Consider the following 24,311-nt stretch of genomic DNA (forward strand, 5'->3'; position numbering starts at 1 on the left):
CCGTCGCGCGGCTCAGGAGGCGGTACCCTGAGAAGCCCAACCGGAAGGCCGGAAGGAGCGAGACCGGCAGGCAGCGGGCCCGCCTTTTCCGCCCTGGGCCCGGAAGGGTGATGTGGCTGGGGCTTCGCCGGCCTCACTATGGTAAGAACTGGGGCTGTGGGGTCGTGGTTGAGCTTTCTGAAGGGGCTATGGCCCCGAATCGGGGCTCGAGGGTTGGGAGGCGGCCCCGGGAGCGCGGGCCAGGGATCCTTGTCACTAACTTAATTCTCCCGGGGTTCGGGGGCTGCACAGGCCCGGGAGCCATGTGGCCCCTGCACGTCCAACCCGGGAGAACCGGGGCCGACCCCCCAAGTATGACCCCGGGGCCTGGAGCCCGTCTCGTTCTCAGAGGCCACTGTCTTGATCTCTTTCGGAGAAATGTGCTGGTTTGGCTCGTGGTGGTCTTCGACCCTTGGAGACATTATAGCGTCTGGAGTTTGATCTGTTACTTTGCTCTCCTCTCCCTATGCCCCTGATCCAGATCTTTTACTTTTAATTGTTGTCCAACTTTACACCTGACTTTTTATCTGTAGAATTAGTGGCCTTTAGGTCCCTCCTACTTGATTCTCTAACCAGTGGTTCTCAACCTTCCTAATGCCGCGACCCTTTAATACAGTTCCTCGTGTTGTGGTGACCCCAACCATAAAATTATTTTCGTTGCTACTTCATAACTGTAATTTTGCTACTGTTATGAATCGTAATGTAAATATATGCAGGATGTATTTTCATTGTTCGCGACCCACAGGTTGAGAACCGCTGCAAGGATGCTACTTTACACACTATAGGTTTCATGATTGGAGGTTTCTGCAAAGATGGGTTTTCTTCTGGCCTCAGGCCTTCCTCTCCTTCCATCACGTTTTTAAGGTTGTATGTGTTATTTTGTGTTACTGCAGATTCATCTGCTAGTGGGGGCCTCTTAGAAAAGTTTGAAATTAAATCACAAAAGTTTGCAAAGGAAATGCTTACATCTTCAGCCTGAAAAAAAGGAGGTAAAGCCAGCAGGGACAGAGGACAGATGCAGTGTCAGTAGTAAAAGAACAAGCACCCAAGCTCTGTCTGAGGCATTGTACCTGTGTTATGATAAAATGCCAAAAGCCTCTGCTTCATGCCCTCATGATGAAGTCCACGTGCCAAATGTTGCAGTTATGAGCATATTTGGGGGGAAAGGATGCCTGCCTTTATAATAGAATCAAAAGCAACCACAATGCCCAAAGTGCTATTCTGCAATAGTTGCTAAGCTTGTATTCCCAGAAGTTCCCACAGCAGAAAACGTTTAGACATTTAATGGAAAATGTATTACTTGTTATAGCTTTATGCTAGCTACTTTAATTATAGCTAGGACATAAGTCATAGTCTCTTCCCTGGAGAAATTTACCACTCAAGAGGAGATAGCAGTTTGTCCCAAGTTATTCCTTCCTTGGACAAGGATACTGTCCAGCTTCTTTCTCCACCTACCAAATGGTAAGGTGGATACACTTGCTCTGAAAGAGTGTGATTAGTGAGCTGTCATTTAACTTAGATTTGGTTCCTTCAATTTAAAAGGATTAGAGAGACTGTTACTCTTAATTCTTGTATATTTTCCAAGAAGTTAATAAGCATTGTCTTATTTCAAGCTTAAAAGCATTGTCTTCTTTCAAGCCCACAACGAATTCTGAGTAGATGAAGGAAGTCAGGGACAGAGAGATCGATGGGCTTGGGGTTGCACAACCTAGTAGAACTCAAATTTATTTTAATGTCCAGATGCCAAAAATCTTCATTTGTTGTTAATAGAAACAACCTAATAGGGGATGAAATGTCTCAGTTATTTGTCACTCATATGTAATATGCCAGTCAGACATGGGTGGATAATAGAAACAACTGCCAGTGGTTAATTTTTCATTTCTGCTCTGTTCCTGTGAGCTTCAGATGTCAGCATTGAGTTTGCACCTAAACTTGGTGTATTTATGAAGTTACCCAGTAATAATGACTTAAATCCGAGTTACCTTATTTTAATGAATTCTTTTTTAAATGCTTTTCAAGGCCATAAAATGTTTATCAACAGTAATAATTTACAACTATCAGCATAAACAGTATGATAAGTAAACCACTTAAGAATTAATATTTTTTAGAAATTTAGAATACTTTGTTCTCCCTAAATTTTTATATCTTTCAAGATTCACTTCAAGTTTCATCTGTTCCTAAAAAGCCTTCCCTGTCCTATTTTTGTCTGGTCCTTTTAGGTATCCATTTGGGCTTCCAGAGTCCTCGTGTATATTTCCAGTATCCCACTAGCATAGCACTTATTGCAAGAAAAACAGCAAAAAAGGTGTTGCCTATATTTCTCCCCTCTTTTGGCAGAGTTCTCGAAGTGGAGACTAGATCTTTCAATCTTGACATCACAGTGTCAATTAAAGTTAGTACACCAAATGAATGAGAGTTTGGAATACAAAGTCATGTTAGACATGCTCAGTGTATTCAAGGACTTCACAATCCAGTGGAAAGGTCTATTAAATAAGTAAATTCCATGTGGTATCTGCTAATATTTAGAAAGACAATCTGTGTAGTGGAAAGACTGAGCCAGACGGTCAAAATCATTACCAATTCCCATCCTTTTCTTGGTTAAACTAAGGAAGTTGATCTTCATTTCATTTATTTGTTGATGTATTAGGTGGTTTACAGATATTCTCATTTAATGCTCACAAACTCTGCAGAGTGGGAGCTTTTGCCCACATTTTATATTTAAACTGAGTATAAGAGAAGGGGTGCGAAATGTTCTCCCTCATCTTATAGCAGAAAGAATATTAGCACAAAAATTCTAATGAAACACAAAAATGAGTAATTCTGGCTGGGAACTGCTGCAGAGAGATAATGCTCTGACCTGTATGTTCAAGAGTGATTAGGGATTACCTACGGCAGGGGTTCTCAACCTGTGGGTCGAGTCCCCTTTGGGGGTTGAACGACCCTTTCACAGGGGGTCGCCTAAGACCATCGGAAAACACATATATAATTACATATTGTTTTTGTGATTAATCACTATGCTTTAATTGTGTTCAATTTGTAACAATGAAATTGGGGGTCACCACAACATGAGGAACTGTATTAAAGGGTCGCGGCATTAGGAAGGTTGAGAACCACTGACTAAGGAATCATTAGCTGGAGCTGGACAGTGTTCTCTATCTTTTAGATAACAGATAAAGGAAGTGGCAGTTACGGAGCCAAAGGGCATCAAGTTGGATAGTTGCTTGGAAACTGGCAGCAATAGCAGTTAAGTACTGAAATGATGAAAAATGAGACTAGAAAGATTGGGGCCAGATCTTGAAGGGGTTTTTGACATACTAAGGACTTTATATTTTGATGATGTTTAATTGTTTACCTGGTAAAAGACTTGGAGCAGGGAAGAGAATGGTGTGCATTTTAGAAAACCAACTGGTAATAATACAGAGGGTATATTAAAATAGAAGATTAAAATTTGGGAGACCAAGTTAGAAATAAAAGCAGTGATCCAGGTAGTATATGATTGAATGCCTCAACTCTTGACAATAGTAGTTAGGTTAAAGGAAAGGATAAATAAGAAAATAATTTTGAAGGTGTTGCCAGTGCAGAACAGAGTTGGGGTGCTCCTAATCTGGACTGTAGTTTTATGCATAGCAATGAAAGTTATTAATTTAAATGGAAAGTGTAAGTAGAGAAAGTCTCTCCATACTTTTGAAACAGGTCCAGAGAGATCAAATGGCTATTTAGTCCAGCTTCCTCACTTTACAAAGGGAATTAAACTGATGATGATTTACCCAAGGATAAATTTATACACTTGGATTATTTCATTAAATAATCCTAATGTTTACTAGCCACAGGTACTCAGAGAAGCTGGTGTGTTCTTAGCATTGAAGCATTAAGCAATCCTGGTTTCTGAGTTTCAAATTAAACTAAGATAGCTTGACCTTAATGTTCTAATAATGCTAAAAGAAAATGTTAAATATTTCTATGTATTAGTGAAAATCTTTTCAGTCACCTGTAGTCAATTATTTGGGGTAAATGGAGTATTTGTGTGTGTTTGCATATTCACATACAGGCTTACATTTTTCCCTGTATTTCCATGTTTTCCATTTTCAGAAATAATAGTGGTACATATGAATTTACAAGTACAAACTAGTTGGAAAATGCTGACCTGACCTAGATTTGTAAATGATAAAGTGCTGACCCACTTTTCCAGTGCTGTATAATTTTGTAACACAATTAGGTCAGGAATGTCATCTCTGGGTTTCTTTCGACCCCCAGAGAGGGATAAATGACTTTAGTTTTGTGTAAAAGCAGTAGTTATTAAAGTAAGTAAAATTGCTACTATTTGGAGTTTTTTAAATTTAAATCTTTGGTATTCAGTTCTTGATTAAAGTGAATTTTAATTAAACTGGCAGAATTAAATATGTTAATAAAAATGTGTTTCCCACTTCGGAAACAGTCAACATTTAAAGCTCTCAGACAGTGTTAAGCATAAAGAAGGCCCTTAATTAACAAATTGATTAAACAATATTTTAATTATCTTAAAAATAAAGACATAAGCTACTTGTAGCCTAAGTGATCCAGGACTAATGAAAATACTATAGGCTTACTTAAAGTCTTATGGTTAGCAACCAGTCATTGAGCACTCTCTGGGCAAATCACCCTTTAGCATATTAGTATGCATATTTCTGCTGCTTTTTCTCATTGTTTCTTTATTTGAACCTTTAAACTGCTGGGATCTTTTCCTTTTTTTTCCCTCTATTCCTAATGTTTTGGATGGTTTCTTTTGCTTAGAAGTATTTTTATTTATACATCTAAAAACAAAACTTTATATTGAATTCTTGTCCTTATATTCAAACTCAGTGACTAGTTTTAACATCTTGCTGATCTCGTGTGCAGACCCGCGTTGTCTCGTGACCAGTCAGCATTAACATTCAGGAATGATTCCAAAAATAAGAAATTATATCTGCATAGAGAAAATGACAAAAACAGTATCTGAAATAGGTATTGCTAACTTTTCAAACACTTCAGTATAGCAAATTTTAAAAAGGTGTATCAACATTGCAAATAATTTCGTGTTTGGACATTAAGCTTTGCATTGACCAATTTCTTTGTCTATTCATTGATAAATGATTTCATGCATTGTAGTGGTGGCCAAATGAAAATCTAAATTATTTTCATTATTTCAAATGGACTGAGAAATCATGATTTACTTTAAAGAGATTATACAAAGTAAATGACTCATTAAGTTGATTTCCTTCTGGTTTAGATAAATTAATTCAGTACAATAACACTAATTATGTGAAGTATTTTAGAAGCTCTGATTAGCTATGCATAGTGTGATAGGTCTGGAGTATGGAGGGATAATAAAAGGGGCCTTTGGAGGAAAATAGTTGGAGATTTCCCATTACCATTTTTTTTTTTAAGCACAACTGTGAGAGTAATGGTCAAAAGTCAAGGGTTACCATTTTGACTGTATTCGAGGTTGTTTGTGCTCCAGGTGCCCAAGCAACCCTGAGTCTAGGAAATGTCATTGAGATACCTCATAAAAAGGAAGTGTTTGTAGGTGTGGGAACTGTTTGTAGGTGTGATCAACAGAATAACACACACACACACACACACACAAGAAAATCCTGCAAATATGTTCTTATTTGGCAAAAGGAACTTTGCATATTTGATTAAGAATTTTGGAATGGGATGAGTATCTTGAATTATGGGGAGAGGGAAGGGATGATTTAATCACAAGGATACTTGTAAGAGGGAGGTAGGAGGGACATAAGTCACACAAAAAGTGATTGCAGAAGTCAGGGGGTCACTAGCCAAGAAATACATGCAGCCTCTAAGCTAGAAAAGGCAAGAAAATAGATTCTTCCCTAGAGCCTCCGGAAGGAATCGTTTATAACTCCTTAGTTCCCATGTGCATTATTTAGTGTTAATTCATGTAGCTAATATTTATTAAGCTGTAAAGCATGCATTGTATAACCCCCTGCCGTTGTCACAGGGTGTCCTCATGGAAAACTAGGTAAACCTGAGATTGGAGAATTCTTTGAGGTTCTAGAATTTTCTGCCAGCCAGCTTGCCCACTTAGTCATCGAGACCTCTAAGGTGAATCAGAAGAATACACATTGTCCCATATGCAATCACCGGCTGCCTGATAAAACTTTCTCTGAATTCCAGTTTGTGATACAAAAGATTTAAATATTGAAAGGAAATTACCTAAGGCCTTTATTTTACCCTACAGCCTGTGCCCTTAACATAAACATGATCTTTGCTTCTTCCTTCTGGATTTTCCAAGTATTAATGACAAGTAAATATAAATGCAAAGGAGTATATGGAGGTTTCTCTTAAGTAAACAATATGCAGCAGTCTGATCTACACTTTTTTGTAATAACGTGCAATGTTATTTGGAATCTAAGTATGCTCTTGCATTTGTTAAAATGATATTATTTGGGATTGTTTACAAGTTCCTGTTCATTCAACATTTTTCAGTGACTACTGTGCCCTTTTTTTTTTTTTACAGTCACCGGGATTAATAAGAACCCCAATAAAATAAAGGATACAATTACAGTACAGTTTGATGGGTACTGTCATAGGCATCTATGTGTGTAACACATGTCAAAGATCCTGACTGCTTGTTATGGAGAGTGGGGACAGGAAAGATTTCACAGAGGAGGTACCTCTTGAGTTGAGACCAGTTTCAGTCAGTTCTCCAGGCAGGCAAAACTAGATGGAAATGTGCGAAAATACAGAATACCTTGAAAAAGATTTCATGATTTAAAAGATCTGAAAAAAATTAAACACAGTAAATGAATTTTACTTCCTTTACCACCTTATCATCTTTCCCTCTATTTTGTGGTCAGATATGCTTTATTTTTTCTTGGCTTCTTCCCTTTTCTTTAATAACACTTCCCTATTTAAAATCCCAATTAATTTTCTACAGAGCAGGAACATCTGTTTCCTTTAACCCTGAGACGAACATTTTATATCAGAGGCCAACAGATGCTAAGCATTAAGAGGAATGCTTAGGCAGGCTAAGCCGTGGTACACTAATGTCTAGAAGTTGAAACACTTTAAACCAGTCTGAGTACATCTCAAAGACTTTACCACCTAAGATTATTTGTTTAAATTTTAGGGTTTATAAACCCCAGGAACAAAGTTGTATGTATTATATATTTCATACTTGTAAATGATTTTCATTTTTTAAATGGTTTAACATACAAATGTATATGACACACCCCACTTCTTTAATAATAGCCATGTTTCTAAGTGCCTCAAAATCTTTTATTATGAAAAATTCAAACATACAAAGGTAGAAAGAAGAGCACAATGAAGCCTCCTACACTCAGCATTTCATCAACCCTACTCCTTCCACCACACACACACTGGATTACTTAGAAACCAATCCCAGACAGCATATCATTTAAGCATGTTTCTTTAACAAGACATTCAGGGAAGGAAAAAATATACATTGCAAAATCATGAATTTAGGTACTCCATTAAGGAAGATGATAAAGCTCCTTTGCAAATTTATTTTCCAGCCACTTTACTACATAAATCCTTTGCTTAATAAAATAAATCTGCACATTATTCCCCAAACATGCAAATTTTTGATTCTGTGGAATGCTTTACATGCTTCGGTCTCTTCTGGAGCCTGCTCTCTGTTCTTTGCCCATCTGATTATGCTCTTTCAGGGCTTGATTCAGTTCCTGCTTTCTCCTTGAGGCTTTTCCTGACTTTCCTTTATGAAAACAGCACTTTTTTGTCAGCATGGCTCAGTAGTCACATATGCTACAGCGAATGGCTATTTAGTTTTGAAAATACATGTCCTATTATAACTGCTGTATACCTCAGTTAAGATGTATAAAGTAAGGGTATTCATAACATATGAGGATAAATAAGATAATCTAAAATAAGCACTCAGTGAATATCAATTGTTGTAAAGTCCTGGAGGAAAGGAATCATGCTATGAACTTCTTAAATCCCATATCTAGCCTTATACCCCAGAGTAGATATTAAATATATGTTTAGTTATGTTGGCTGGAAGGAAATATATTTCATGAGGTTATTATCAAATACTGTATTTATCAACATACTGATATGTATGTTCAATATACATGTTCAAAATATGATCTTTGGAAGGTAAGCATTGTGAGATATTTATTATTTTCTATCTAGAATTGATCCTGAGTTCATCCATTAACTGTTTAAGTTTTAAAATGTGTATCACTTGTCTTCACCGATGCAAAATTAAAATCCAATTCAATTAAAACAAAGGCATATTTAAATTTACTCTTTATCTATGAAAAAAATGATTTCCATAGAAAAATAACTTAAAATAACACAAAAGTTTTTTGTTTATCTTTTTCAGACCGTAATACTTAGAAAGTTTGAGAAATCCAAAAAAGTTGAGAAGTAGGTTAAAAACCTTGCAGAGATAATCACTGCATTATACTTTTGAATAAAGCTTTACATAGCTAAAGATATGATTGTGAAATCGTGCATGCTGCTTTTCCTACCACTTAGCATTGTATGTAATCATTTTTTGTCCTTAAGGATGTTGGTAAATAATGTATCTTTTTTTTAAATGTTTTGAATAGTTTATAAATATTCTAAAAATGTATAAAAGGTTAAAAGTATTATGACAGTTTTTGACAGGGCTAGTTTCTTTTTTTAGAATTCTGGCCTTTTTTTTCCATATGAACTTCAAAATCAATTATGTCTATTTCAAAAATAACTTGTTGATATTAATTCACTTTAAATTTACAGATTAATTTTACGATATTGCCTTCTAATATAAGAACCAGGTATAGCACTTCATTCTACTTCTTTGTTCTTCGTTATGTCTTAAGGTTTTGTCAGTTTTGTTCTTTGATGCCAATCTTGAGCATTTCATATTAAACTTATTCTAGATATTTTGCTATTGTACATGAAATCTTTTTTTTTTCTATTATTGTCTTTTAACTGGTTGATGATATAATCATGAAGGCTATTGATTTAAATATTTTAATTATGTACCCAGCCACCTTACTTAATTATTTTATGGTCTTGTAATTGTTTTTCACTAGATTCTTTGGGGCTTATTATATATACAGTAGCATTTGTGCACTTTTTATTTATTCAACCATCCCTTATTTGGTTCCTAATGTGTGTTAGGTGCTAGAAATTGAGTCTGATAAGACAATGTCCACTCTTCAGGGACCATTCAGTATTATAATAAATGTATATCAGTTTGCTATGGGAACAGAAAGGAGAATTCTATATGAAATAGGAGAGGGGAAGCAGATGAGTTCAAGATTTCCTGGAAAAGATAATGCTTGAGCTGAATTTTGAATAGAGTAAGTCTACCTTTCTTTTACTATGACTGGAAACTTACGATTTCCTGTGTTATTTTTATTGAATAACTTTTAAACATTCAGCAGTAAATGATCAAGTGCTTTTCTTTCACCAAAAGCAATTAACATAGTATGAATCGGTGCATGATTGCTTAAATTTAAAGCATCCTTATCCTAAAAGGATTTCAGAATTGAAAGAAACTTTAGCCAACATTTAGTCCATCTCCCTACTCTCCACTCAGTTTTACAGATGTGAAACAGAGACTTAGAGGCTAGTGATTCCATTGAGATCATGTAGCCAGCTACTGGTAGAGCTTGGAGACTCTGTCCTACATGTAGTCTGGGCCTCCAGAACATCTGTATTAATTACATATTGATTCAGCTTTGATGAGCTATTTTGGATTTGTGACATTTTTTTGTAGTAGTGTTTTTAAAGTTGTTGAATTTAGAATTTTTGTTACATCTTCTCCATCTCTTAGCCCAAAGACTAAAGAAGAACGTACACTCTCAGAATACCTTATTATTTTGGTTTTAAGTGTTCTCAGACATGTTTTTCTGTTTGGCTTTTTGAAGAAAAAAATACGATTCTTTATATGGACTTGTCAGGCATATTTTGCCTATGCAGGTTTTCTTTTGATATTAATTTTTCTTTTTCTCTTTTTAGTCTGCCATTTTCAATTTTCAGAGTCTGTTGACTGTAATCTTGCTGCTTATATGTACCTGTGCTTATATCCGATCCATGGCACCCAGCCTCCTGGACAGAAATAAAACTGGGTATGTTACTAATGATGTCTAATCACCCCAATTAATTCTTATAGATATTGAATGTAAATTACTCTAAACATCATTAAACAATTTAATTTCTATATGTAGCTTAGTTTTGTAATAACTTTTTACATTATTTTCTTCCTCTGTTTTAAAAATCAAACTGTATTCACAGAATCTTATTAAATAAAAAGATAAATATCAGAAGTGACCTGAAATTTGTTAGATTGAAAAATATGTATATTTAAAAGATGCAACATATTTTTTTGCTGGGATTAAGAATATAGAATAATTAGTAAAATTGGTTATCACATTTTGAAAGTTAAAGTTTGTAAGCATACTTTCTATAAAAATAATAATATAGATATTCTCCAGTCCAAGACTGCTCTAATCATATGAACTCCCAGTCTATATCATAAAGTAAACATCTTTGAAGAAATTTATTTACTTAAACATTCTTGGGCCTGTCACATCCCTGTTAATTATTAGATTCATTATCCCTCCCCCCAAAAAAATTTGAGCTTAATATCATAACACACAGAATTAAATGTTAAAGTGTAATGTTCATAATACAGAAATACATGTTGAATTTAACCAAAAGGAGAGTACATTAAAAAAAAGAGAACATGTGGTAAAAACTGTTTTCTTTGCCTTATATATTTGTTAATTTTCTATGAATAATTGTCTTAATTCTTTCATGATAAGAGCCTGTACCTCACTTAATGATTTTAAGAAATAAAAGGATGAAATAATAGAATATTTCACATAAGAATAATTATCTCCAGCACCTTTTTTTGTTTTTAACAGGAAGATAAGATAAAGGCCAAATTAGGATCCTGAAAGGTCAAACACTTCTCTTCCACTAATAAAAACTTCTACAAAAGGCCAAGTGGTAGATATTCAACCATGAGAGTAATAATTTCTGCTCTCTTTCCTTCAATCCTATTCTATCTCTGGAGTCCTAATTAACATCAATCCAAACATCCCATTCTCTAAATTATTTGTGTGTTTTTTTTAACCCTTTTTATTTACTAGGGTTGTTTAAACATTTGTAAAGAAATAAATAGAGCGCTAACCAGTTTTGAATATTGAAAATAGTCCTGTTCTAATAAACTGATAATCTGTCTCTGTTTGCCTGAGGGATTTTATTTAATTTACTAAAGTTGAAAACAGATGCTATTTGTCCATCAGTTTTTATGACCATGCCCTACTTCCTTTGTAGACATTGTCTTTTTGTCATTCCTTTTTTTCTAAACTATTGCACTTCGTCTTCGGCACTCAATTTAATACTTTGTCCATTTGTTGAAATTGCTTAATTGTATTTCTTTCTTACTTGCATGTGAAGTCTTTTTACCCAACCAGTTTTATTTCCTCCTTTCCTTCCTTGTAACCCCAACTATTACTTATAGTTAAAGCATATGATAGAAACCAGTAAACATTCTCATTGATCCATTGTTTGGATTTCTAATATAATACTAACTTCTATCTGTTATACTTTAAAGTGTTTGTTTCATTAAAGAATAATCACATAATAGTAGAATAGAATATGTTGATGCGATTATGAAAAAGTAGATTGCATGTGGAAATATGTCTGTTCCTCATTCCTTTGGGAGCAGGAATACCTCCATAACATGCTACATAAAAGGAGTTCTCAGGGCTGCCAACCTTACAGTAGAGGTTGAGTAGTAGTATATTTCTCCTACATAGAAGACCTAAGAAATAACATGCGTATTTTTACACTTTAAAGTTTATGTTGATAGTCAACTCTTTGGAAGCTTTTTTAAAAAAACTTTTCTATTTATATAAATATTAAGCCCCATTTTATTTTGATTTGTTTATAAAATATTTTCTGCAGAAAAATTTATACACCGTTGTCTTTTTTTGTTACAATGCATATCTTTACAGTGAGTATTCCATGCTTAAATTGAGAGTCTAGGTCGATTGCATAAAGCTAGTTCTTGATGACTTCACTGTTGGAAATAACAACTTAATTTTTTGCTGCTTCAGATAACAGAAGTAAAAAGCAGCAGAAAAAGCTTGTTATTTTGTCTTGTTTCCTATTTTCGTAGACCTGATAGCTTTATCAGAAGGTATACTTATGGGCTCAGAGCCATAGAAAGTAATCAGCATAATTGTATGGGTTTTTACCATCTATTAAAATTCCTGTGTTTTAATGAATAGCATTTGGAATAATACAGAAATATGTCTAAGAAGAAAATATGTCTAATAAAGGCCAAAGTGGCAGTGGCACATCTCTCAGTGGCCAAGTTGGGAATTTTTATTTTATTTGAATAGCTTTAATATGTCAGCTGTGCTGTACACATTTGATGATACTCATAGAATATTATATCTGAAAAGACCTTGACTGTGATCATGTGGTTTCAGACTATGTTCTGTGGGACTTTAAGCTTCCCACGGAGGAGCTCCAGGTATCCTGCCTGAGTCCCACAAGCAGAGTAGCTTTAAATCAGTAGTGTATATTATAATCAATAGGTTTTTAGGATCAAGGAACCATGGCATTACAGACCACTAACCTATTGTCTTCCATTTTTTATGAAATATAATCTGATTTTAAGTGATATCTGAAGTTATTATAACATGTGCCTTTAGCAGCCTCTGTATTACTGAACATAGCACATGGTCACTGTTCTAAAGACTTGCTGAGTAAAAACTTATTTAATCCTTTTAACAACCCTATTGAGTGCTAAATGCTATTAAAGAGATAAATGGCTCAACTTAATTATAGTTAAGCAACCAGTTAAGTAGGATTAATTTTAGGCACAATCTGGCCCTTTTATTAGCCTTCATTACTTTCATTCAAGAGTATATATAGTTTTTGTCCTTTTATTCTTATAGTAAAATTGTTTCACCTGTCAGAATGTCCATCCTTCAAAATAACTTCTGTTTTTACCCATTTCATTTAATCTGAAGTAAGAGACTTTGCTTTGAGGTCAGGAAGCTATTATACTTCAGAGGAGGAAGAACCTATTTAGAACTTAATTGAACCAGTATTTTCTTTCAGTCTTAATCATTCGAATATAATGAATGATTCATTAACCAGACATCTCTTTGGGCAAAAAGAGGGTAATATAAATTTCCCTGGAATTTAAGTATCATGATTTTGTTACACTGATCCTAACTTACTACAATAAGTAATTTTAATTTATCTTAACTTGTAACCATGCACAACACCATTAATTATTCTGTCAGACCAACAAAATAGTTATCTACAGTGTTTTTATTTTTTCTGATATCTCTATTCATTGAATGTCTTTGATTGCTTTTTTTTTAATTGGTACTTTTTATATGTCAAATAAGTGATATATACATATAATATGTATTTAATCATAATATATTCATTTGTAGAATTGAAATGGACATCTTCATTTGCATTCTCTTTTATTTCCAGAAAGTGTTTTTAAATTTCCATATTTAATTACCTCATATACATTGTCCCTGAACTGGGATTTTCTACTTATATTGAAAAAATAGGCACATATTTTTGTATTCTTCTTTGTTGAATGTTATGGTTTTATAGATGCTTTTTCTGGAGTTCATGGTTGTAAATTATTTAAATATAGAGCTGCATTTTAAAAGACAAAATAGTAAGCTCTTATGCAAATTTTTGCAACTTTTGCATTAATCTACAGTAGGTTTAACCTAGGACACCACATGCATTTCAGTTAGTAAGTTTATATACATTAATAGTGGTTAAGTTATTGTATTCTACTTTTCTACATAAGTAACTTAATATCAAACTAATTTCAGTTTGGAAGCAAAGCATCAAAAGTTAAAATACTAGTATAATGAATTCTCTCTATAATACTGAGAGAATGATTTATCTTTCCCAGTAATCAGTAGCTACTTTTTTCTTTTTTCTTCTATGCAGATTGTTGGGTATATTTTGGAAGTGCGCCAGAATTGGTAAGTGTCTGTATAATCTTCCTTTCTTCAGCAGTAAATTGTTGGCCAGTTTACTTATGTCCTATTCACACAAATCAAATGTCAGTTTTTACAGTGCAGGCTTCCTAATTTTCTGCAATTTTGTAAAAGTTTGTAGAGTTCTCTGAATTCTTTTTCTGTTTTTTTCCCCCCTATGTTTTTTAAAGCTAGACTTGGTGGATACCTGGTGAATATGAGAAAAGTCTCTCTTAAAATTCAGGTATAAATACTGCGCATTCCTGGTTTTGAGATTTTAGACAAATATGTATAGTTTTATGCACATATGCCTATAGTAGAGAGCATTTTGTTCTGTATCATGTGTACCATTTGGATAACTGAGGATGACTTTCCCATCAATAAAAGGCTTGCTGAGTAACTACCTAAACATAATCATTTTATTGCCCTATGCTAAGTCATAGAGTATTATTTGTTGCTTTTAGAAAACATTAACTTTTGTCTGTTAAACCCACATGGACATAGCTGAGCTTTATTATGATTGACTAAGTTAACATAAATGTAGTTATCTTTTAACTTTTCATAAGATTAGTAGCATCTTAAGTGTATTTATATTTAGATGATAATATACTCTTGTCTTATTCAGCTATCTATATAATATGTAGCACAGTGTCCAGCAGCACATAGTAGACTCTCAAATGATTGGTAGTGAATGAATTAAAATGTATTGCATTGCTGTAATTCACCAGTACTCTTGAATAATAGATTATACCTGTTTTAACATGGCTTGTTCCAAAAACAACTACTTCGGGGCATTGGTACTTATACCACCTCAACTGAAAAAATGACTATTTCTTGTCCTCTTTAAAATTGTTTATATGACTCCCTCAACAAAATGATTTTTATACTCTCTTCTAACATTGAATTTATACAATACTACTTTTTTCATAAGACTGTCAGGCTTTAATAATGAAGAAAATAGCCAATCTGACAACTGCCTGAATTCCCTAAACTAATTCCTTTAGATAGGATGGAAAATTTAAGAATCATCTCCTTTATATAAGCTGTGCTCCCTTTAAAGTATTATGTTTTATTTTGATTGTCACTTTGCAGAGATGTGAAAGTTCTAGAAGATGGCCCATAACAGGAAAGAAAATTTATTAAAGATTGAAAAATATAAACTGAATTCTTACAATATTTAGAATTTTTTTAAAGAAGACCTGAAAATTGATGTAATGTATCTAAAGATAATTATAGACATAACCTATTCTCAGTAAGGACTAAAAATTAATTGTAGGAGTTTTGAAAATTTTTAAAGCATCTTCCAAGATCCATATGGTGTTAACATTGAAATAATTTTGAGAGAGCAACTTTTCTCCCTTGAGCTTTTAATGATAGGCAAAACCTATTCACAGTGGGAGTTGTAAGTATAATACTAAATTATCTAGAGTCCTTTTATTTTTTAAAACAAAAAATCTGTTATGATGAGATTATACATTTCCTTGGCCTTTTAGGTTTCTTCCTGTAGAAAACGATAGTAAAAGCACAAAGAGCTTCACAGAAAAGTACCTCTTTCAAAGCCCTCATTCTAATATGTTGACTATTGACACATACATTTTAAATTCTCTGAACTTAAAATTCAGAGAATTCATTTTGCTTTTAACATGTTACACTGTTCTTCCTCAGTGTTCTTTGTTGGGCTTTATTCTCTCTTAAACATTGATAGACATGAGAATCTTGTTTTGGTAAGAAATATTGACCTCAGATTGGTAAAGCACAGACATAGCCTAGATAAGTGGTTGTCAATCAGGGGACATTTGGCAATGTCTGGAGATGTTTTGGATTGTCACAACTAGAGTGGGGGTACATATACTGGGTATAGGTCAGGGATTTGCTAACCATCCTGTGATGCATAGGACAGCCCCTTCCAACAGAATTAGCCCAAAATGTCAATAGTGCTGAAGTAGAGAATACCCAGCCTAGATTTACAGAGCTTTGTGGTACAGACTTATCTGGCATTCAGTCATGCTCAACAGCTAGCTGCAAGCCCTGAAATAGGAGAAATGTTACGCACTTCAAACATAACCAAAAGCCCTAACCGGTTTGGCTCAATGGATAGAGCGTCGGCCTGCGACAGAAGGGTCCCAGGTTCGATTCCGGTCAAGGGCATATACCTTGGTTGCAGGCACATCCCCAGTGGGGAGTGTGCAGGAGGCAGCTGAATCGATGTTTCTCTCTCATCAATGTTTCTAACTCTATCCCTCTCCCTTCCTCTCTGTAAAAAAATCAATAAAATATATTTAAAAGAGAGAGAGGGAGAGAGGGAGAGAGATAAAGAGACACAATAGCACCATCGATGGCTAATGCTGATAGCGAATGGTAAATGTAAATATATATAAACCAGGCTGTGTGCTGCAGAGCCAAGTCACCCGGAAGAAGAAATAATATTGTCGAGGAGCAGAGTGGTCAGAGTATTTCAAGTAAACTTCAAAGAGAGACATAATGGAGCAAGACAGTTTGAGAAAATAGAGAGAATGTCACTGCATTAAAGTAATTAATTCTAAATGTTCATTGGTAAAAGTAAATACAGTATGGAGTTAGGAGGCTAAGCTTTCATCTCAGTATTATTAAGTTTCTAGTTCAGAAATAAAATATTAAGGTATTAGAAATTCATTTTATGTAATAAATTAGAGAAGTTCAGCTTCATTCATTAGTCAACCCAGGTAACTCCTTTGCTCATAATTATGACTTGAAAATATAGCTAAAAATTTAGGACATTCAGTTTGTAGCTTAATGCTTTCCTGTAGTCTCATCTATTTTTATATCTAATTATAAACTGTCTTTCCTTTTTTTGCTTGCTTATTTTCCTCTCGATTACATGACTCTCATAGGTTAAAGAGTTCAGTTAACGTATTACTTCTTGCCAATTCTATAAATGCATTAGCTTTTCATTTTGGCAAAGGGACTTAAAAAATGTTGATGCTGATATGCTGCTTTCTCAAACACATGCTCCTCTTATCTTGACACAGAATATATCCACAAGTAAAGGATGCAATTTTAATGGGAAAAGACCCAGCCAAATCATCTTATGTTACACATCACATTACAGCAACTGTTTCACATTCACGTATACAGAACCAAGACCAGACAAGATCTTACCCAAGTTCAACCAAAGATGTTTAATTCTACCACATGGCAATCTCTTTTAAGAAAATTAAAAACAGGAAAATGAAACCCATATGTAAATTATAGCATTCTAAGTTAGAGAATGAGGAGGAGAACTTCCTCAAAAATTAATTTCCAGCAGATGGAAAATTTAGGACAATATTAATTTCTCTTTTGGGTGTTTAATAAGACAAAGAGTTTCTAGCCCCAAGAAAGGTCACAGGCTTACTTATGGAATCTACCTGAAATTTATGTTGGAATGAGTCTGTGTGTCTTTTAATTTTGTTTAATAACAAGTTTTTTTTTACCATCAAAAAAATCAGCATTGCTTAAAATGATAACCCAAGGAGATTTAGCCCAAAATGTCAATAGCAATTTTTTTTCTAGTTGAGGTAGTGGTACTGTGAAAACACTATTCTCTCTAGATTTTCCTTTAGCTGGAAACAGTCCATTAAATGTCTATGGATAGAAAAACACTTTCAGAAAAACACCAAATGTTTATTTTATTTATGTGTGTATGTAATATCTTTTATGACTATTCTCATTGAACAGACACAAAGATGTATACTCACTAACAATAAGACTGTGAGCTCAATTGAGGATTTTAGTTAGATAAGTGTGGTCAAATTTGATGTTTTTCTGAGGTAGTTAACTGACTTGCTAAATGAAATAAGGAACCTAGTTACTAGAAAAGTGCTGGTTTTAAACATCATAGAAAAACACAAGTGAGTGATGTATAAACCATAGAGGGTCCCGGTACAAACCCAGGATCATTGCTAGAAGTAGCACATCACTCTTTCTTCATCCTTTCTTATCCTCAAGGCAGCACATAAATACCTGGTGCTTTGTGGAATTGTACATCCTTGCAATTGCTAAAGAAACAGGAAAGAATAAAATGAATTTGAGTTAACTCACAATCACAAATCTCTGTTTGCAACACCATTTCACAAGCCAACTCTAGGTCTATTTCATGCAAAGGAAAGTCACCCCAGTATAAACTGTCCTTAAACACATATAAAAATCAACTCATACTGAAGTGATTGTTTTAAGTTCTATTTCTGACCCAGAGTAATCATAACTATAAAAAACATATAAAAGGTTTGATAAGAAATTCATCTCAGAAACTGTTATATTTCGAATAGGTTTTTTATTAAGCATCTTATTTTATGCCCATTCTTAAAATGCATTTTTATTGATCACCCTCTGTTCATTTTCCTCCACAAATGCTTCTTTTTCCCTTTTAAAAGTGTCACAAATTGCTACCAATGAGGAAAAAAAAATGGCTAAAATTAGTATGTTGAATTTTTTTTTTTATGGAAGTTTCCCTTTCTGCAGAAAAAATTAAGCAATATTTGTTTGGCCTTAATTGAGGATAAATCATTTATCTTGGATCTCTGTCCTACATTCAGTGTTGTATTTTTTTAATATCTGGGTTTACTCTGGCACAGGAATGGTGCATTGAAGATTTTCTAAATGAGTGAAAAGGAGGTGCTCTTAGAAATAAATTGATATAGTTTGTGCATTCTGTATTGTACTTTTTAAAATGTTTTTATGTTTTTATTGATTTTAAAGGGAGGGGAAGAGAGAGCGAGAGAGAGAAACATCAATTGGCTGCCTCCTGCATGGCCCCCACCAGGGATCAAGCTGCAACCTCAGGCGTGTGCCCTGACTGGGAATTGAACTGGTGACCTCCTGCTTCAAGGGTTGATGCTCAACCACTGAGTCACACCGGCTGGGCTATACTTGCTTTAATATTGCATCTAGTTCTTGTTTTCCCCACCCACCCTCAAAATATATGGACTTCATAACAATAACTTTATCTTGATTCTTATGTACTCTTCTCCAATAGTAAATAATAACGGAATCATATCTGTTAGCTACTCAGTTAATCAACTTGAATATTTCCCTTGTTTCCAACAGGTGAACGGAAGAGTCCTTATGTGGCAGTATGCTGTATAGTGATGGCCTTCAGCATCCTATTTATGCAGTAACTTGGAAAAATACCTGAATTTAATTGCCATCAGATTTCAATATAAAAAGGGGACTTATCTGCAGAAAATAATGCAAAGAATGGATAACTTTGTTTCAACATTGAATGAGATAAATTCCCAGCTGCTGTTCTCTATTTTGTTATTGGACCAATGTTCTATATAATTAGGATGTAACTATTTAATACTCAAAGAGTTTGTAGCAATCAATCTCAGTACTGTCACTACAATATTACATTCTGCAAATGTCATTTCGTTGTGTCCAATACCAGTTTTTAGTGAGGTATCTGTAAGGCACATAGTAGAAAAATTTGGTAAATTATTCAAGTTCCTTTCACTGTGACTTGGAAGTGATATATCTTTATGGAATGAGACCGTATATTGGACTAGCTTTTTTATTGGGAAAAAAAAGGGTTCAATTTGTGTTGCTAAGGGTTGCATCATATTTAATAATACTTGCTTTACCTCTGGCCACACCATTTTGAGCATTAACCAGAGCACCTCTACTCTTAACGAACTCTGTAGTTTATAGCAGGTTTTCAAACTATTTAAAATAAGCCTATGCCGTTCTAAGGAGAAAGATAAATGAGATGTGACTTGAGTAGTATTGAGAAAGTGTTCATATTTAACGTGAAAGGATTTAGAATAGCTGATTGGTGTAGTCGCTTCTGCAGCCTCTCTGGTTAAGTATGGATAAATGTCTTAAGCGTAAATTTGACCAGCTGTCATTTTCTAAGTAAAACTATATTCTTAGAATAAACAGAACAAAACAGAACGATTACAAAATGATAATCCTGTATTGTGTAGAGTCAGGTCTCCACTTATTTTAATTACCCTAAAATGCAAACTGTATTTTTTTTGTTTTTTAATACAGCACTTTGAATCTGGTTTATGTTTGTCTGTCAACTTGAACTGGAATCTCTTATGTAACTTAATAGGTGATGATTAATTGTTTTCAAATCTACTGATCCATGGACCATCTTAGCTAGAAATTGCCCATTATATATAGTATTAATTAGTTATTGTTCTCAGCTAATTGTTCTCCCTATAAAGGTAAAAAGAAAACAAATTTTTAAAAGAAAAGAGAATTATTTTAAAATGAGTCTGCTAGTAGCGCTTTCTGCAGAAACAAGACATAGATCTGAAAACCACCTCTTTTTAAAAATTAAACTACTTGGAAAGAATTCTAGGAAACATCTAAGAAAAGCTGGGTATGTGTTGCCAGCTTTTTCTTTTTCTTCTTTTTTCAAAAGATAAAAGCTGCTTGTAAGCTGACAATATATTTTATTTTACATTTTTGGCCTATCTAAAGCTGGTTTAAAGTGTTATATTTTGCTTTAGATAGAGAATCAGGTTATGGTAATTGTTCCTATTCTGAACTTTCTGTTGGGTTTTGCATTAGGTCATGGATTTTCAGGGTATCCCCAAAATAGTACTCTTTTGTCAGCATATATACATGCAGAGTAAGTCACCTTTTTGGGTCTGGTTTCTTATCCATCTGTTGTCCAACTCTGCTGCCAACTAGGCTTTCCAAAAGCTATGTCAACTAACTTTTCATATGTTAGATGAATCTAATACAAAAAAAAAATAGATAAAAATTCTAGATAATCAATTCTAAGACATTTCTTTAATTTGGCATTTTGGAGAATGTAGGTGGAAGATAGAGGAAGCAATAATTTCTTTGGAAAATCTGTGGTAATATATAAAAATTTGAACTCTGTGTAGATTCTGAACGGAGTGGGAGGCAACTTATTTCTGACCCCAGCCATTCTGACCTTTTGAGACATAAGCTGTTTTGGAGGTGGGAGAAAGACACAGGAGTCTTTCTTTAATGTATTGCTTTCAAAGATTTACCACTGAATCCTATTCTATAACCCAAAAGGCAGTGTAGGTAGTTTTAAGCCTAGGGAATATTCAGATATTCCCTTTGTGGCATTGGTGGGATGGTAGGATGCAGAAGAGGAATAAGGATCAGGTTCCACATCAGATGGACTGTTGCTGTCACACAGTCTTACTGAGGGGCTGGATGGCATAATGGGCACTGCAGTTCACAGATTACTAGGTTCAGTTACTCTCCCTAACCTTCCTGGCTTCAGAATCTTTTTATTCCATCTCTCCTAGAATTTGTTTTGTACTGATAATTAGTTCCTGGTTGGCCTCAGCTCTGCCAATGGTAGGGGCATGTCTTCTTTCTAAGCAGTCTTAAAAGATAGTCAATCAAAAGGCCACATAGTGTGTTGAATTCCCTCTGTGGCTTAAAGTTTAGAATCAAGTCCAGTGTCTCCTCAGTGCCTGTGCTGCTGGTCGAGGCACTATCCTGAATGCTCTTACATATTCAAATTCCAAATAGCCCTTTTGTGCTAGGGATAATAGTAATAAGCAATGCGTAATAGGCTCTTTCATCTTAGTGATATGCAGACCAGTCTAGTTTTATCTTAGGACAAAATAGAAGTTTGAATGAACTAACTTCTCCAAGTTTACAAAATCACAAATAAAACTAAGATCTCTGCTTAGTTTTTTGAAAAGAACTAGGACTTGTAAATAGAATATTTGTGTTTCATTATTCTTTCAAGAAGCATATAGTATATTATCACTAAAGATAGATAAGTACACATTTTCTTCCCTCCAGTAGTCATAAAGTAGTAGTGGGTGAAAGAGCATTTATTATTGAGATAATGCCAGGTTTCTAGAAGAAAATAAGGGTGACAACGCAGTCAGGGATATGAACTTCCAAAGAAGCAATGCCTAAGCTGAATTTAAGAGCAGTATGCAAAGGCACCAGTGGTATATTGACCATAAGTACCTAGCTTGTGCCACCTGGGGATTAGTAAGACAAGCCTAGAAAGGTAAGCAGAGGTTAGATCCTGGAGGGTGTATATTTTTCTCATTTCCTATTACCTACCTCAAAATTGAAGCTCAATATGTGTTCCCTCCTGCCTAACAAAAAAAAAAAAAGTCAACAACAACAAAAAAATCCTTCCTTGGTGAATATATAAACAAGGTTGAACATATCTATTGGCCCAGGAATACAATAGCATACGCTTCAGAGACTCACCTGCTAAGTATATATAGCAAAGGCAACCGGGTCAAGTATTTTTAAGAACCCTAGTCACCGATACTCCATCAATGCCAAAGCAGCCATGATTGTTAAAGCACGCATCAGCACAAGAGCAGACATTTCTTGGGTGTACAAAAAAATATTTACAGTAAGCAAGGACTTAATGCTCTTTTCAAAGCCTGTGAGAGGTTATTGGATCATGGGAAGCTAAAAACAAGAATGGAAAGACTGCTCTTTACTTTCTTGGTATTCAGTAACAATAGATGTTCAGAAGATAAGTAGCTGAGCACAGCAAGTACGCAACTAACGTCATTTTGTTACAATATTGATGAGATGCCTTAGGAGCTTAACTCTAGTTTATATCCATTAGCCTATGGTGAACTTGCTTTTGCTATACATCGTTTTATTGGAAGTCACAGAACCTATTGATGTTAAGTGAGAACTTAACTCTAATAGTGTTGTGGATACTGTGCAGCCATGTTCTCAATAACAATTAGCAAGTTACACTAGCTTCCAGAAATAGCTTCACAATTATGTCATTTGTATACTGCCCTTCATGGTGTCTTTTACTTTGCCCTAAATTAATCCCAAATTATCTGAAATGCCACTCCAGTGTCAGAAAAAAAGGGGGAGAATTGGAAATACATTTCCTGTGATTTTAAGAGTACAATTAATCATCTTTGGTTAGTCCTCATGCCTATGGTGTATAATAAAGATCAAAATGAACTCTCAAGAGCCTCCTAATTTTTATTGTCAGATGAGTGAAAGTTTCTTTAAAGGTTAAAAAAGTTGAAATTGCCCTGGCTGGTTTGGCTCAGTGGATAGAGCATCAGCCTGCAGACTCAAGGGTCCCAGGTTCAATTCCGGTCAAGGGCATGTACCTTGGTTGTGGGCACATCCCCACTGGGGAGTGTGCAGGAGGCAGCTGATCGATGTTTCTCTTTCATCGATGTTTCTAACTCTCTATCCCTCTCCCTTCCTCTCTGTAAAAAATCAATAAAGTATATTTTTAAAAAAAAAGGTGAAATTGACATCTTTTGAGTAAGATGGTAAAAGAGAAATGTCTTCTTTTTTACCTTCATATTTTAATGGTCAAGATCAGTTTGGGGGAGTTTATATGTTTTTGGTTGTTGTGTTGCAACTTAGGACTGTTCAGCCTATTACTATTTCTTTGAGTGAGCCTACAATAGTCTAAATTACTTACTTTAGGTAGGAAGTCATTAATTCCTCCAGAAATGGTTAAAATCTGATTCTGAATGAAAGTGACAGTTATCAATTACAATTATTTTTAACCTCAACTGAAAGCCTTCAGATGCCCAAACATTCTGGCAAGTAGCTGTCTTTTGCTGTCCAAAATGTCTAAACAGTGTCCCATCAGAGTGGTAATATTCAGCAAATTTATACCATTGGGAATATGAAAAGACTTGTATTTTTATATTGCCTTCTTTTGGGTAGCATGGTCTTTCTGCTGTTGTCTTCCCAGAACGGATGTAACAGGCATACCTTTGTAGTTAGACCTGTTACTAAAAAGAATTCATGTAACCAAATGAATTGCAACAACTATGCAGAGGTGGGCAAAAGTAGGTTTATAGTTGTTTGTACGGGAAATAATATAATTAATAATACAAGAATAAACTTTCCTCATACAAATGTAAACCTACTTTTGCACACCCCTGTATTTGTAGCTGAATTTCGAACTCAAAAAATGCTTCAGATGTGAATAGAAAAACAGTGTCTTAGTTTCCTTTGATGTGTATTGTAAACCCCTCACTGCTCCATTTTATTACCAGTTGATGTGAGACTGTAGAGAAAGTCACTGAATTTCTGATTTCTAACTGCTCAAATGAATTCAAAATGGTTGCTTAAGACCATTGAATTTGACATAGTAGAAAAGCAAAATCTGCAAGTCTGTTTCAACTCAGAAGATTTGCATTGATATCCTTAACCATAGAGATTTGTCTGGAGTGGGGGTGTGGGGGATCATAAGTATTGAAAATAAGGGTAGTCACCAAACACACTTTGTAAAGTATGAGAACTACAAAATACCCAGACACTAATAGTGTTTGAACTTGTTTTGACAAGGGAAGTGGC

At 34.6% G+C, this 24,311-nt stretch overlaps 1 protein-coding gene and 1 non-coding gene across 3 annotated transcripts; both read left to right on the forward strand.

The window, feature by feature from the left end:
• Positions 1-33: 33 nt before the first annotated feature.
• TMEM167A (transmembrane protein 167A) lies at positions 34-22,953 on the forward strand. 2 transcript variants are annotated; one of them, XM_014449964.2, is made up of 5 exons: positions 34-141; positions 10,012-10,121; positions 14,002-14,036; positions 14,222-14,274; positions 19,095-22,953. In XM_014449964.2, the coding sequence occupies exons 1-5, from the start codon at positions 139-141 to the stop codon at positions 19,131-19,133; spliced, it is 240 nt and encodes a 79-aa protein (XP_014305450.1). In that variant the 5' UTR covers positions 34-138; the 3' UTR covers positions 19,134-22,953. The 2 variants fall into 2 exon arrangements, with proteins under 2 accessions (XP_014305450.1, XP_006081307.1); XM_006081245.3 differs by lacking the exon at positions 14,222-14,274 and having other exon boundaries at positions 48-141.
• On the forward strand, positions 11,686-11,819 carry LOC111825615. The gene has a single exon (XR_002828808.1). It is a non-coding gene; the product is annotated as a small nucleolar RNA U109 (small nucleolar RNA).
• Positions 22,954-24,311: the final 1,358 nt, after the last annotated feature.

This window comes from Myotis lucifugus, unplaced genomic scaffold (assembly GCF_000147115.1).
Source record: "Myotis lucifugus unplaced genomic scaffold, Myoluc2.0 scaffold_0, whole genome shotgun sequence".
Classification (NCBI taxonomy): domain Eukaryota; kingdom Metazoa; phylum Chordata; class Mammalia; order Chiroptera; family Vespertilionidae; genus Myotis; species Myotis lucifugus.